The 16598-nt window shown below is 36.2% G+C and overlaps 1 protein-coding gene across 1 annotated transcript; it reads left to right on the top strand.

Annotated features, from left to right (window-relative positions):
* Positions 1 to 3493: 3493 nt before the first annotated feature.
* LOC129229952 (FAD synthase-like) lies at positions 3494 to 5518 on the top strand. The gene has a single exon (XM_054864335.1). The coding sequence runs from the start codon at positions 3860 to 3862 to the stop codon at positions 5414 to 5416; it is 1557 nt and encodes a 518-aa protein (XP_054720310.1). The 5' UTR covers positions 3494 to 3859; the 3' UTR covers positions 5417 to 5518.
* Positions 5519 to 16598: the final 11080 nt, after the last annotated feature.

Genomic DNA, 16598 nt, shown 5'->3' with positions numbered 1-16598 from the left:
TATAACGTGGCTTAGAGGTTAGATATGGAGTACTGAAGACGACTCTGTTTCTTGACTTCAAGACTAGAAGCCGCACCGCACCTGATCCAGCACACCCAGAACGAGGTATTGATTTGGAACGAGAACTAGAACTTTGTGAACACTAAATTTAACGCGCACTCGTCACTATTGCGTACACGAAGGTCTTTGACCAGCAACGGCAGCTATCGAATCCGCGAACCTCCAGTCACGAGTCCAAAGTTTTTACCGAACAAACATTCACGACTGTTCCCACATTATATGATGCAAATTTATAAGGGGCTAAAACATTTCCTTCTCACTAAAAACTGCACTACGCACTCTCATTTAATGAAGTAATACATAAATTAATTCAAAAACATCCCAGAAAGAATGTGCGTTACTGCACTAGTTTAAACATATATGCAAGATTGCCCATCTTCAAACAAGGAGGACGCGAGTCCATGTCAGCCTAGTGGGAAATTCTGCCAGCCCCTTGACAGGGCCCGGTGATCTAACTGACAAGGGGTCCGCTTTGGCTCTCGGCGCCTTGTTGTCCCCCCCCCCCCCCGAGCGAGAACACCCAAAACGCAACCAATATCATAATGCAAAGTCACACGACCCCAAAAACTTTCAATGGCATCCCAAACCAGAGTCTGATTACCGCGGGGCACAGGTCCCCTACTCTTAGATTTCAGAGGGGCCCAAAATCTCCTTAATTTATCATGCTAATTAAAAATAAATAATGGTTTCACTCAGAATCGAGAGTACAATGATGTCATTGATATTTTCGCAAAAGCGAAGACAAGGAAAAAATATCTTTATTTGTTGATAAAAATTCCCCTTACATCACTTTGCTTCTCACTGCCTCACATATATGTGATTTAAAGTACGGGGATGGGGGTTAAGAATTACGAAAACGCGTTTCAGTTTCGTAAAGTTGGCAGATTGCAGAAATCTATAGATTCAAATTATGACAAATGTTTGGGGCAGAGTCCGATCATTCTGATATTGGACATGAAGCTCATTTGTATTTCAGGCCCCCCCCCCCCTAGGGCTTGACTAAAGATTTTTGAAGACACTGGGCATGAAATTCATTTTGTCCCCCCCCCCCCCCCCCGCATCGGACTTCGGCCCATTTCGGCTTATTCTTATGCTATAAAATATTTCGATACTTGCGTATTAACACAACCATGCTAAATTTAGTGGTAACTTCATATCACAAACGTTTAAAAAGTAGAAGAGATATAGTATACGATAATAATATGAAATGGGGTTAAACTTTTCTAGTTTACCGTCAATATAAAACGTACTTATGATATAGCTTTTAATAGTAAATACAGACTCAACTTGGAGTGACTTTGAGATTTGCACAAAGATCTATTTTTTAAATGGACATTTTCCAGTTTTGATTTTGCCACTTTATCCCTTTGCTTCTCACTGCCTCATATGCACTCTCAGTTCAATAACGTAATTATTTTAAAACATCGATTAAACACATGCCATAATTTTTACTTAAATACTGCAGTGCTAAGCACAAAAATCGTATCAGCACTTTTTATCAAAATTGAGTTACTGTCACCATGTGATTCTTTGTCACATATTTCACCTATCTAAAATGTTTTACGGTAATATGACAATGGGAAATATTTTTTTTTAAAGAAAAAGTTAGATTTAAATCAAGCACATGGAAGCGCAGAACTTTAAACGGCAATTTCTCATTTTGAACTGAGCTGCAGATACATATACAACTTTTGCGTTTAGCATGGTAGTATAGCTCTGTGCATGGGCGCCCTTAAGAGGAGGGGGGCCCTATCCCACTTTGTCTCCCTAGGTACTGGCACAGCCAATTTCTTAAACAAAGTTTGAGCATAAATATCATTCAGAACATTTCAACGTAGTGAATGAAACTAATAAAAACCTTAACTTTTTAGAATGACCACGATTTTTTTTTATATATTGCTTCGGGGGGGGGGGGGGGGGGCGCCGACCAAACTGACAAAGGGGCCTGCTTTGGCTCTCGGCGGTCCCGTTTAAATTAATGCCTCGAAACATAAATTTTCTTAGTCCCACTCTAAAAATTACATATATTGGTTTCCAAGACTCCCTGCTCTCGAATAATTGGCAAAAAGTCAGTCCTGTCATTTCAAATTTCTCTGGGAGGTTTTAGTACTCAATGCAAACTATATCGAAAAAGAAAAACACGCGACCATTTTTGTAAAAATTCATTAATTTTATGAATCTAGACGGAGGTGCAATGGTCTCTAATGAACCTGCTGCAAGGCATTAAAACTATCTTCCCTTCACTAGCACTTCAAATCATATTTGCTCGTCCATTAAATAAAGTAATTAATTCAAAAATAATTTTGATATAATGTACAAAATGTATTTGTCGGCATAAAAATCTTTTGACATTCAGTGCACAGGGGCGTGCACAGAAATTTTGGGGCCCGTTTCAAATGACTTATACGGGCTCTTCTCCATACTGTTTGCACCTACGTTCCTAGAAAGAATTTCACCCCTCATATTGACAATCTCGGGCCCTCTTCAGGCTCGAACTGAGGCCAACAGTCGCCCCCCTCCTTCCCGTGCATGTCCCTGCCCCATCAACATGAATTTCAATCTTTAAAAGCAATCCTCTTATCCTCTTGCTCACCTCAAATCGTATACGAACTGCAATTTAACTACAAAGTAAAACCGGATTAAAAAAAAAAAAAAATGCATGTTATGCGTCATTCGGCAATGCATAACTCGGAATGTCTACATTATTATAACGTACACTTTCCGAGATAGAAAATAAGAACTAAAAAACATGTAGCGAAAATAATAATGTCAATGAACACCCAGCTCCGAATCATAATTTGTAAAATACCCTCAAACAATTTAAAAAACAATTGCGAGAAAAAAAATGTGAAAAGTAATGGATAAAATGTATTTAAGAATCTAAATAACAACACAATTTTATTATATAGACGACCCCCGCGCATCGAGTTAGAATTAATACGTACAAGCAACAATGCAAAACGTGGAACGTTGCCTACGTAAAACGAAGATTTTCCCTTTCCCCAAGATTCTGTGCTTGGCAAAGAAAAAAACGATAAACTGCCAATTATAGTAGCCATCACACTTCCGTCGCCCGTGACAATAGCTTATTTTGGTTACTTACTGCCACGGGCTTTCCGTGTCAATAGGCGCAGCCATTTGGAAAAGCCCAACTACGTGAGAATATTGGAAGGTCTGTGCTGTCTGGGAAGTGACGTCAGCGGTTCCACCGCAAGCGTTTCCGAACGCTTGCGGTTACACCGAGGCGACCGATCCGCGTTTCCGAATGCACCCATAGTATCAATTAAAAAACTTACAAACTGTAACTTAGCTGCAACTGTAACTGCGTAAAAGTGTAAACAAACAAAATCTCATTCCAAGTGATCAAGACATCTATGGATCAAGTACGCTAATCCAAAGATATGCGTATAAAATATTGCAGAAATAAGTAAATTTCGAATTGGATGCTTTTTAAATGAGACAATAACTATTGAATAGTTTTCATGAGACTTGTGTGCAATATGGATGAGTAATTAAGTTTTTTGTCCCTAATTTCAATATTTCGCTTGTGAAAATCTCTACCGCTTATTTTAATTGAAGTATCATAAAATGTTTTCTTTTCTTGAAGATTGTTTTCTAAGCGAAAACACCTTAATTTATCTTTTTGCCATACAAAATGTGTTTTTAAGTAAACTAATAAGCAAAGAAAAAGTAGGATTATTTCGTTAAGCCTATATGTTTTTTATAATTGGTATTTTTTGTTTGTTTTTTTCTACTACGAATTTTTTTCAAACTACTTCTTTTTAGACAACTTATCATTATGGCATTACAAATCATCATGAACGTTACAAGACTTTTGAAAATTCCAGGTGGCTACGTACAACAAATTAACTTAACGGGAATGGGAAAGAGATTTTTTTCTGAATTTTCATCTGAAATAACGGCAGGGGTCGCTATAATTGGAAATGAGATATTGAAAGGTATTACAGAGGACATTAACACTGCTTTCCTCATCAAAAATTTAAACTCTGCTGGAATCAAAGTTAAGAAAGTAGTGATTCTTCCAGATGAATTGAATGTTATCTCTAAAGAAATTTTAGAACTTTCCAGCAGTTGTTCTGTTGTGTTAACTAGTGGTGGAATAGGACCTACTCATGACGATGTAACATACGAAGCGGTTGCCAAAGCTTGTGACGAAAATCTTTGTTTAAACAAAGAACTGTCTAACTTGTATTCCAACTATTTTGGGACTGGATCCGATCAGAATCCTGCAATAGTTAAATTTGCTTCTATTCCTTCTTCGGCTGTTTTAAATTTCGGAGAGTTTAAACTTAACGATAAATCTGTTAAATATCCTTTGATTTCTGTCAGAAATATATACATGTTACCAGGAGTTCCTATGCTGTTACAGAAAAGTTTTGAAATTTTCAAAAGTAGTTTTGTACTTCGCAATAAACCTTGTTTCGTGCGAAGCATTTATCTAACAGTTGATGAGTTTTCTGTGACGCCTTTGCTAAATAAAGTTGTAAATGAATTTAAAGATAAAGTGCAATTTGGTTCGTATCCAATTTTTAATGATAATTATCATAAAGTAAAGTTTGTACTGGAGGGATCGGAGGAACATTCTGTAAAAGCAGCTGAAGAATACATTAGAAATAATTTGCCTAACGGAAGCATTATTGATAGAAAAGAAAATGCTCTATTATCTGCAAAAGAAGATGTGTATGCATATGCCAGGCGATCGTCAGCTGTTGCATCAGCAATTTCTTTTATAGAAGAAACTTTGGAGGCGTACAAATTGTCCGAAATCTGTTTTTGTTTCAACGGTGGCAAAGACTGCACGGCGCTGTTGCATTTATTATACGCATGTGTGCAGAAACAGGGTTCAGAAAAATGGCACCAAATGCAGACTTTGTATGTAAAAAGTGGCGATACGTTTAATGAAGTTGACAAGTTTGTTCGGAATACTATTAATTTGTACTCTCTGAATGTGACAATAATAGAAGGGGACTTGAAGGAAGCAACTATTGAGTTTCTGAAAAAGAATCCTCAGCTGAAAATTTTCTGCATCGGCACCAGAAGGTGTGATCCCGGTGCTGAGGCTTTAGATCGTCTTTGTCCAACTGATTCTGGGTGGCCTGCTGTAATGAGAATGCTTCCCCTTTTGGATTGGTCTTACAAGGACATTTGGACATTTTTACGTGATTTGCAGATTCCCTACTGCAGTTTGTATGATCGTGGTTATACTTCTTTGGGTGATAGATCACGTACAATGCCCAATCCTGCGTTGGTAAATAAGGACAAAAATGGCCGCGTTTTATATAAACCTGCGTACATGTTGGAAAATGAAAGTAGTGAACGGAACAACCGATGTTAGAACTCATTTTATAAAACATATCTTCCAAAATAAATAAATGATGATGACAATGTTGGCCTTCTTTGGATTAAAAATCAAATCATCGATTATCAAATATGCGATTTTTGGTGATCGAGCACATAAATGGCAGTTTTCTGCATACATTGAAGGATGAAAACTGAACTAAGTAGCTGTTTTGCTGAAAAACAGCTGCGAACGAGAACTAAAATATCAAAATAAAAATTAAAAAAAAAAAAAGAACCATGATATCCACATCTTATAATAAGATAAGCAAGGGCGTACTCCCTCTAAATATTGCAAAGACACCCCCCCCCCAAAAAAAAAGTGAAATATATTCCTTAAAACAACTCTCCTGAAAATTTTAATGGCGCTGTCTTTTCCATGCTAGGTAGACACACCTGCTTTCATTACCGATGTATGATATGTCTTCTAAATGAAGAGGAGCATATCAATCCCATAAATACATATAAGATAACACGCAAGGATTTGCAATATGACTTAAAAACCGAATCTTCTTTGGGGTTTACCTCCTACTAGTCCAGTCATATTGGACATTAAAATCACATGTAGTTCTGATTTTTTAATGTGTTGTTTGGGTCAGTTAGAGTAGTGAAAATCTAAATTTGCAGTTTTCAAAAACCTTTGCTCGCTGCATAATTTGCGAACAGTAACGTAACTAGAGGTTGGCAAAAGTGGCTCTCGCCAGGGACGCAGCAGCCAGGGAGGCAGCATTTAAACTGATTAAAAAAAATAATTAAATGTTTTTTTTTTTTGATCATAGAATTTAAAAATGCTTTTAAAAAATGGGGGGGGGGGGGAACCTCGCAAGAAAAAGAACGAGAGACACATGCATAACATCTACTGAGAAGGAACATTGGCATTATTGAAAACAATTCTAAAAAAGAAAATAAGAAGAAAAAAAAAAGTAATTTGAACTTTGACATCTTGAATTCAAATTATGTTTTTCACAATCGCGAGTGTGTGTAGGCGTATGTGTTTGTGTCTGCGGGCAGGCATGAGTGTATGGGTATGTGTATGTGTGTGTGTGGAGGTGTTTGTATGTATGAGTAGGATATAATATGGACGCAACCTGGAGACGGTTTTCGTTAGAGGAGAAGCATCGATAGGGGCCGGTCGACTGTGGTGCTGCAGAGGAAGGCGGGGGGGGGGGGAGGAATTAAAAGACATCATTCAATAGTCAGTTAAAAACAATTAGCAATCGTGATTGCTCAAAAATTACAATGCTGCCTCCTATTCGAATCAACTAATCAAAATGTTCCAAAAAAAAAAAATTTTTTTAGAGGTCACAATGACCCCCGGTAATTTTCCATGTGGGCGACTCTGCGGCGGAGTAGGGCGCAATTTCTTTAGTTCGCCTGGGGCGCTGGACCCCCATAGTTATGCTACTGTTCGCGAAAAACTGGTGAATTTTTTTAGTTATTTCTTTAAAACTCCTTAACTATCCAACTTTTGATTCTAAATGTGAATACCCGTTTTAAAGCATATTAAATAATAAACAGTTTAAGCTCAAGTGGCGTTCTGTACGACCAATAGTTTAGAAGATATCGTACTTCGAAAATTGGCCATTTTTGGCGAAAAATAAAAAAAAATATGCTTTGATCACATTCCACGCCAAATATAGACATCAATCCCCCTTCTCATTGAAAAAAACTGGATATAAGGTTACAGTACATTTAATTAGTTTTCATTTAAGCCAAAAACGTAGCCTGTAGATTCAATAGTTTTTTTACAATCGCAAAACAAACAAATATTCGGAAAATTCAATTATTGAAGAAATGAGACAAAACACTTTTCAAGATAATATGGAAGATCCTATTCTAAAAAAAGAGGGCGAAGAATGATATAATAAGACTCTAATGTGTCTTTATGTGTTATGTGTGTTGGCAAAACGTGATGGTTATTAAAAAAAAAAAAAAAAATAGGCCAATAGTTGACAGTCCTGTGCAGGTAACGCAAACATTCCTTCCCCTACTTATCTATGCCTTTCATATTGATGGATTTTCGGCCATATTTCGTTTTTCGACTGGAAAGTTATCTACCGAGTTTGATTTTGAATAGATAATATTTTTGAACAAAAGATTTTTGGTACAAAACACCTCCCACTAGAATAAGAGAGATATGGACAAAAAAAAAAAAAAAACAGAATGATTTCAAAAGGGTGAAACTATTTACATGTTAGTTTTATCATTAAAACGTATCTTAAAAATTAACTACACTTAATGTCTTGATTGTAAGGTGTCTTTGATGGGTACGATCGTACACCGGAACGGAAAAAAAGAAGGATGGGTCGATTTTTTTTTTTCATTTTATTTATTTATTTATTTATTTATTTTTTTTTCATTTTTATCGATTAGAATGGCAAAAATGTTGTGGGCAGTTTTTTCAAATGGCAGATTGCACAAAGCTGAGCAGCTAAGATCAGTTCTACAAAATTAGCGTACTCCTATGTGTCCCTTCGTGCTCTAAAATGAGAAAAATCTGAAAAGGACTGTTGAGGCTGGATCGTTTAATGTAGTGATTGGTGACGAACCAATCTCAAAATTTATCTTGGTCTTCGACCAACTCCGCTCTGAGGCATCTTTCTCCTCTGCCAACCATTTCTTTACTTGTCGGTACCTGCGATACGAATGGAATGAAGCTACTCTTTTAGTTGAAGACTAACAAAGACGGTTCACAGTTGCATTACATGCTGCTTTGAGGAATAGGAGGAACTGAATACCGTGGCAGAATATTGGGGGATGCCTCATTTTCATCCAGAGCAACCAGCTCCATCTCTACAGATTTGGCTAAAGTTTCGGGACTCACTTCAGGAAGGAAAGCTATGGTGGGCTAGTCAACCTTATACCAGTTCGTTTGAAAAGCACCGCGCAGTTTTGCTTTTCTTAGCCAGACATGGGAATATGTGGTATCACATCCACTAACTGCGGGAAGAAAAAGTATGAATCTAAGAACTATTCCGTTTTTGCTCGGTTGAAAAAAAATGGATAAAACTGAATACAAATTAAATGGACTTTTGGCACTTTTCGAGAAGGACATATTTTGAAGTTTGAGACAAAAACAGCAAAAAAAAAAAGTAGATCCACATCCTTCTCATCATCGATAATGATCTGTTGAGACGTACTCTTTTTGATGGCGGTTCGGATAATGTTTCAGTTTCTCTAGTTGTTTTTATCTTTATTGCCTTCATGTCCAAACCTAGGGAGCAACTCGTCATTCAGGTGTCGTTTATTAAACGATTTGGAAAAGCGTTTCCTCAGGAGCACTCTGATGTTGAGAAGTCAAATATATTGACACAAGTATGCAGGCTCGGACTGGCCCGCCTGCCAACCTGCCCGAGGGCAGGTGCGCCCTTCCTACTTTTTAAGATGAAATGCAATGCAAACGCCTTTGCTGAAAAACAAAATAAAACCTTGTCTTGCAAATTCAGAACGAAAGTTTTCTAATTGATTCGAAAGCTCTCATACCTTCCCCTTTTGAAGTGTCGAAAATTTTCCTCCGAGCCCGCTTTCCCTAATGTTATCGTCTAAAATTTTTTGTCTTTTGAGTTTCAATTTCGAAAAATTGCCGGGAAAAGTTCCTTCTATCCCATCCCCTCTCTTCCCGTAATGTTTCCAAAGATGACGAACAAGAGCGTTTTTAAGACTCTTATTTCAAAAAAAAGAAAAGGGAAGAGACCTTCGTATCTTCAATCAAAAAGACTGCCTATTCTGGAACTTCGATTTCGAAAACGTTCTGGAAGAAAGTTTCGAATCGCATTTTTTCCCCTAACGTCATTAAAGATGGACGGCAATAGCGTTTTAGGATTAAAATCAAAAAAAAATTCTGGAGCTGGGGGGAGGCCACTAGACCTTCTCTCTTTATCTTCTAACATCATCGAAATTAGTCTAACTGCATTTTTGAATTACATGAACAAGTTCATTATTGTTGGTAGAGTCGGTACACTGTTAAAACTACAGGATGCATTCGGCACCTTTCAGGGGAGAAACGCTTGTTCACCAGCGGCACCCAATACGGAGCCGAATTCGCACCTCTAAATAGGGTGAAAAACAGGCACCTTTTAAAAAATAGACAGCCGGAGTGAAAAAAAGGATCCTTCGGAGAGAGAAATGGCACCCTTACTATAGATCCTCCTCCCCCGTCCTCCGTATTGTGTGCGTTTTTAAATACAGTTGTGTTTTTTTTTTTTTAGTTTTTTTTTGATTTATGATATTCTACGTTTTGGACATTTTTCACATTGAACACGCTATTGGAAATGATTAAAACATGTAATTACAGCATTTGATCATATTTCAGAGTTTTCAACATAGTTAAGAAGTGCTCATAGCGTTAATTCATCTGATCGTGCTCTAACTCAGTGTTTCTCAACCTCTTTTGACCCACGGGCGCGGTAAAAGCAAATGAAAAACTTTGCGGACCGGTGAAATCTTTATCGTTTTCTTAAAAAATCATAAAATAAATAATATGAATAATAACTCTGGGGTCGTTAAAAAACATGTGAAAAAATTCAGGATTCTGATGTTTTTTTTTTATACAAAAAGTAATGTTAAGAATTAATAAAACAATAAATATCTACCCCTTCACTTGGTATCAAAGATGTGTCACAAATACGTTATAATTTAAAAACGAGTAATTATTTAAAACATGTGAGAAATTATACATTTACTAAAACTTGACGTATTCCGAAAATGAAGCATAGCTGTACTTATGGATTATTTACATGATGAGCCAAAAATATTCAGGGATATTACAATTACGGAAAAACAAAATCGTTTCATAAACGTTAATCAAGAGTAACAAAATAAAATGCACATAAAGTTTTTCAACAGTTAAATAAAAAACCAAAAGAAAGCTCTAACGCTATCGAGGACCGCTAACAGGAAATGATTCTAACACTTGAATGAAAAAGCAAAAAAAAAAGAAAAAGGAAAAAAAGAGCTAGACTGAGAGAGATTTTTTTTTTCGCTAGCTGTCTGTTATAATCTAGGAAGCACAAGAAACATTTTTATTAAGGTTCTTTTGGTGACTAATAAAAGCTGCTTATCGAGTATTCAAGAAAATAATGACAGATATTTTTAGTAGCGTTTTGAATGATGGAAATTTCACGATAGTAACGGTAAACGGGAACTAGAAGACTAACGGTTACTGAAAAGCAATAAATGCACTTTTAAACACTTAACTATGTTTGAAAGCCCTAAAAGCTACAAAGTGATCAAAAGCTGTACTTACTTGTAATTTCGGAGAATTAATCCTAGAAAAGTTGTGTTTTAATCCAATAGTGTACTTCATTCAATGTGAAAGACACACAAACGCAATCATCATTTGTCCGCCATATTGAGGTGGTTGAATGTATGTCTAAGGCAAAAAGCGCATGCGCAATGAGTCTTTCTGCGATTGCATGGTGTTTTGGCTCCTCTGCTCTATTTTCTGGCCTGCGTTGCACCTTCAGGCACTATGCTTTCACCTTAAAGGGAATATTTTCACTCGTCTGGAACCCCTGGTTTTAACAGTGTAGTGGTTGCCGTTTGAATACAGTTGTCTAGGCGTTTGTCAGTGAGTTTTTCTACACTTATTTTTGATAAATTTCATAGTGGAAAAGTTGAATTTCGTATAGATATGTAGCAGTGCGCATTTTATAACATAATGACCACTTGACATCAATGTCGCCTAGTGAAAAAAAAATCACTTAGAAGATGCGAAATCAAACCACTGGGCGACTTCAGAAATTTCGAATGTACTTATTCATTATTTTTTGTAAATTGCCGTTTTTGGCACTTGATTGAAAAAACTAGTGAAACGTGCCTTTACCTAAAAGTTAACAGAGATGGCCTACAGTCAAGTTTTTACGATTTTAATGGGAAGTCCACAAAATCTCTCCTCTCCCAAATAAACAAAAATCGTCTAAAATTATTAAAAAAAATTACGGGAAAAGGTCACCAAACTCTCTCTCCCCCCCCCACCCCCAACACATCACAAAAAATCGTCTACAACTGTATTTTTATGACTTTAATTCCAAATACTTGCCAGGGAGAGTTCCTTGACCCCCTCTCTCCAATGCCATCGAAGATTGTCAAAACTTTTGAATTTTTGGAGCTTCAGTTTCGAAAAAATTGCCGGAATCGAAAACTTTTTCGAAAATGTCGCTAATGAGGGCTTTCAAGTACGTTTTTAGAACTTCAATTTCGAAAAAATTCCAGGGGAGAGCCCACGATCTCGAGTCCTTCTCCTAACGTCAATGAAGACCAACTAACATTATGTTTTTGAAGTTTCAATATTGAAAATTTGACGGTTTTCTCCTGACTCCGTCCCTTTACTTTACGATACCGAAGATGGCTAACCATCGTATTCAAAAGCTCCAATTTCCAACAATTTCCGATGGAAAGTTCCAAACCCCGTTCCTTTCCGCTACGTCATAAAAGATCGCTTACAACTGCGTTTTTAAGGCTTCAATTTCAAAAAATTTCCGGAGCAGAGCCCCCACGTCTTTCTTTCCTCATCTTTCAACATCATTCAAAGATTGTCTAAAACAGCGTTTTTGGAACTCCTACATGTTTAAAAGTTCTGAACCCCATGTCTTTTGCTATGTCATCACAGATGGCCTACACTTGCGTTTTTGGGACTTCAATTCCAAAATTTTTTCCGGGGGTAAGCCCCCGAACCCCCTGGTTTTTAGCAATACTAAAACTGTGTTTTTGAAGCTATCATAAAACGACTTTGGAGAACTCATGTCTCTCATCTTTCCCTTCAAGAACACCAAGATAGCAAATAATTGTGTTTTCGAAAATGTACCATTAAATTTCAAAAAAAAAAATCCAGAACGGGACCCCCAAACCTCCCTTCCAGTTGTTAACCTCCAAATAGTCTAAAAATGCATTCCGAACAAAAATTTTCGGGAGAAAGCCTGCAAACACTCCTTCTTTTGCGCGAATTTTAAACAAAACTCAATCAGCAAACAAATCCAAAACTATCTTCAAATTTTACTTACAAATACAATTTTAGTATTTCATTATGTTTGGTACGTAAACTGGTAAAAAGAGATGCCATTTTGGTGCTGCAACCTTTCTTTTATAAGGAGAAAAGTACAATTGAGGACATTAATAACAACTGAAAAAAAAAAACTTCACGAGATTTCAAACAAATCAAAAGTTAAAGGGTTTAATTTAGGTAATAGATCTAAAATATTAGTAGAAACTCTTTTTTAAATTTTTTATTCTTGTGTGTGTGATACTCGAAACACTTATAACTTCTATTCAAACTCTTTGAACGAAGCACATTATTCGAAAAAAAAGAAAAGAAAAACATGCTTCATTTCTTAAACTTTTTAAAAAATTTTATTTTCATTAGCTCCCTCTCCCCCCCTGAATAAATTACTCAATCACCCCTCTCAACAGGATCGTCTGGATCCGCCACTGATCTCTCCCCTAAAATTATCGTCTATATCCTTTTCGCGATCCCCCCCCCCCCTCCATTGGCATGCGCCTTCAGAAAAATTGGGGTACACGCCTTTTTGAGGACCCAGTCCGACCCTGCAAGTATGCTCACAAACTAGGCGGAAATTTATTGATTCGCAAAACCGTGAAGTTTCTTCCAGCTTCCAGTTTTCATAAAAAACCTTTGAAATCATTCCGTTTTTCACATCTCTTGTAAACAAATCGTCCAATGGGACTTGCCTTGAAGTCCGATTCTAAATTTTTAAATTTTTAAATTGTTTAAATCAGCACCATTTTTCTGATGTTTTTCTGTCTGTTTTTCTCTAAGACTAGTTTTTCTAGTGATTAAATCACATAAAAATAAATAAGTTATGGGGTCTCCCCATACAGTATTTGTTTTTTAATTACTCTCTCTCACAATTGAAACAAGATAAAGGGACCTGAAATCCCAAAATCTAAAACCAATTCGAAGAATATATAGGCGAGCATTTTTTGAGTAGAAGTCGAGACCTGCAAAGTGTAAAAGTGGAAGCAATTTGGTTAATGTTTCTTGGTGCATCCCTATTTTCCATACATGCTGCTTGAATGAGTTTTCAATAAGTATAAACATTCGACAATATTGCGCTTAAAGTGTACAGGGGGTACATTTTTCATTCTAGGTTTCCCGCTGAAGTTTTACGTTTGATATGATGAATCTGGGTAGTTTCATTGGCTTTTACAAAAAGAATGAGTGAACTTTCTTATTTTCATTTGTTTTTTGTTTCTCCGCTGGTCCGTCTTAGGATAATTAAGTCCCATTACGAATTCGTCTGATACCAAAATCATTCTCCATTCAAAATAAAACCCGGGAGGTAACTTTCCAGTTGAAAAACGAAATATATCCGAAAATTCATCGATGTTAAAGGCATAGATACGTAGGGGAAGGAATGCTTGCGTTACTTGCATAGAGCTGTCAATTATTGACCTATTTAAGTTTTCTATAACCGCCGTGTTTTGCCGCGGCTTTTGAGAGGCCTAGCGACGGTCACGGTTTTGCAAGCACACATATTTATATAAACACGCATTAGAGTCTTACTATACCATTCTTTGCCCCCTTTTAGAATAGGATGTTTCATATTGCCTTGAAAGGTGTTTTTGTCTCATTTCTTCAAAAATTGAATTTTCCGATTATTTGTGTGTTTTGCGATTGAAAAAGAACTTTTGAACCTATAGACTTCGTTTCTGGCTTAAATGAAAGAAAGTTAACTGTGCAATAACAAGTATATCCAGTTTTTTTCAATTTGAGTGAGAATTCATGTCTATATTTGGCGTGGGATGTGATCGAAGCACATTTTTTTTAGATTTTTCGCCAAAAATGGCCAATTTTTGAAGTACAATATCTCTTGAACTCGTACAGAACGCCACTTGAGCTTAAATTATTTAATATTTAATATGCTTTAAAACGAGTATTCACATTTAGAATCAAAAGTTGGATAGTTTAGGAGTTATAAAAGAAAAACTAAAAAAGTCCGAAAATTTCGCAGATTTTCGTGAACTACGTAGCGAGCACAGTTTTTTGAAAACTGTAAACTCAGATTTACACTACCCTAACTGACCCAAGCAACATATTAAAAAATCAGAACTACATCCTGTTTTGCGATTTTAGCCCTTTTTGTTTTATAATATGACTAGACTATACCCCTCATTGCGAGCAAACATACACATATTTTCATACAATATAGAGAAAGTATTGTTTTGTAGCAGAATAAAATCATTGCAGTTGTCTGAGGAAAGAGTTTAAACAACAAAAAGATGTATTCCGATCAGCGGTTGAAAGTAGCGCGCTACAAGTAGCGACGCTACTGTAGTAGCTACATTTTTTAGTAGTTTGTAGTGTAGCACACTACGTTTTTAAAAAAGCAGTGTACTCAGTAGTTCGATACAAAAAAATGTAGTTTGTAGCGATTTCTGAAAACTACTTTTAAATAAATTCAAAAAAAAAAAACATATATTCAAGGTTCAAACGAATTTAAATAGCGCAAATTTTACACAAGTTACATCAGCGAATGCAATGAGAAATAATACTCTTAAAAATACGAGCTGACCGCAGACATTATTTTGACGCTATACATTTTTTTTTTTTTTTTTTGTTTGACGCCATTAGTTTTGTTTGCCATCGCAATTTTCATGTTTCGCCAATATTTGCATTAAATGAGCTTGACAAATAAAGAAAAGCAGTATATGAATTAGCGATAACCTACAATTTAGTAACTCCTTTTTTTTTTTGTTTTTTTCTGGTTGCCGAGAATGTCCTGTGGATGAACGTTTTAGATTTCAAGAGATTACTATTCAAATACTGTAAAAGCACTTATTTTAGCGAAAATGAAAATATTTGTGATTTCGGTTGTTGAAAATTTCGACAAAAATATTTGGCGAGGCTTAAATTTTCGTGATTACGGCGGGCACGCGAAAATCGCGAAAATAAGTGCTTATACTGTCTGACCACGGATTGTATGGAAAGACAAACATCCGTTTTACAGCCGGAAATGGACAAATCTATTATTTTTTAGCGATGTCAGCTTTTGCAGAAGTTGAGTCTCATTCAAATGAGCGGAATACGCGCATCAAATTTTTCTTTTCCCCCTTATTCACAAAGATTCGTCTCATCTGGACGTTTGAAAATTCCATACAATCCGTGGTTGGACAGTACTGTATTTAACAAATAAAGAAGCTACTGTAAATTTTGTGGAAGAGGATAATATTGAACTGCTCGGGCCGGCTTACAATAAATACGAACACGTTTTTTCATTCAATCCTCGTATGGTGTGTGTGTATTAGGGTGCCGAAAAAAAAATCGAAAGTTGATTTTTCAAGTCGCACACCCTCTTATATTTTTTCTTTTACGTCAAAAAAGTTGTAAAAAAACGTTTCATATAATTTGAACAATGGCAACCCGTGCCGACTTGCGTCTGAAAGTGGGAATCAGCTTTAGTAATGCTAGGCCAAATAAAAAAAAAGTTAAAAACTCGATATTTCTGTTGATAAACTGTTGCCCCTATACCTCACAAAAACGTTCATTCATATTAAAAAGCATTTAGGTATCCCACACTTGGCTTCTTCAAAAAATGGTTCGAATTGTTCGTTTTAAAAGTGTAAGATAAATTTTACGAAATTATCAAGCTGAAAAATATAAACAGTAAAGTAGGTTATTAGCGTTAAATAGAAATTGTTTCTCTCCTGAAATATTTAGGTCTCCACATAGTTCTCAAAAACATGGATTTTTTCAAGGTTAAAGTTTACTTTTTCATTTTAAATATACAGTCGACTCCCGCTACAACGCGACTTACGCGAAATGGCTATAACGCGAGTTTTTCAGGAGCAACGAATTTTAGAGCTAAAGCGAATTTCTTGCTCTCAACACGAAATATTTGGAAAGGAATCGTGATGCTAGGTTTAGACTTTGTTATTGATGATTAAACATTGACTTCGTGAATGTACTTTCATTCTTTCAGCATCACTGACTGCGCAAGTTCCGCACACCGCACTATAAACGTAGCTTTATTAGTGTGAATGTATCACCACTCCTCTTTTTTCATTTATTTATTCTAAATATGAAAGGTGATGAAATATTGTTGCACCTAGGCATGCTTTTTCATCTAAAATTTGAAGATGGAAACGAAAAGCGAAAGTTTGCGACACTTTAAGAAAAGGTAAAGATTCTTGATACGCTTGATTAACTAAAACCTGGGTCGAAG

Source organism: Uloborus diversus, chromosome 9, assembly GCF_026930045.1.
Source record: "Uloborus diversus isolate 005 chromosome 9, Udiv.v.3.1, whole genome shotgun sequence".
Classification (NCBI taxonomy): domain Eukaryota; kingdom Metazoa; phylum Arthropoda; class Arachnida; order Araneae; family Uloboridae; genus Uloborus; species Uloborus diversus.
This window is presented reverse-complemented; position numbering and strand designations above follow the sequence as displayed.

What these genes read in the sequence shown, in the direction of transcription:
- LOC129229952 (XM_054864335.1), top strand. Translation starts at nt 3,860, where the DNA reads ATGGCATTACAAATCATCATGAACGTTACAAGACTTTTGAAAATTCCA.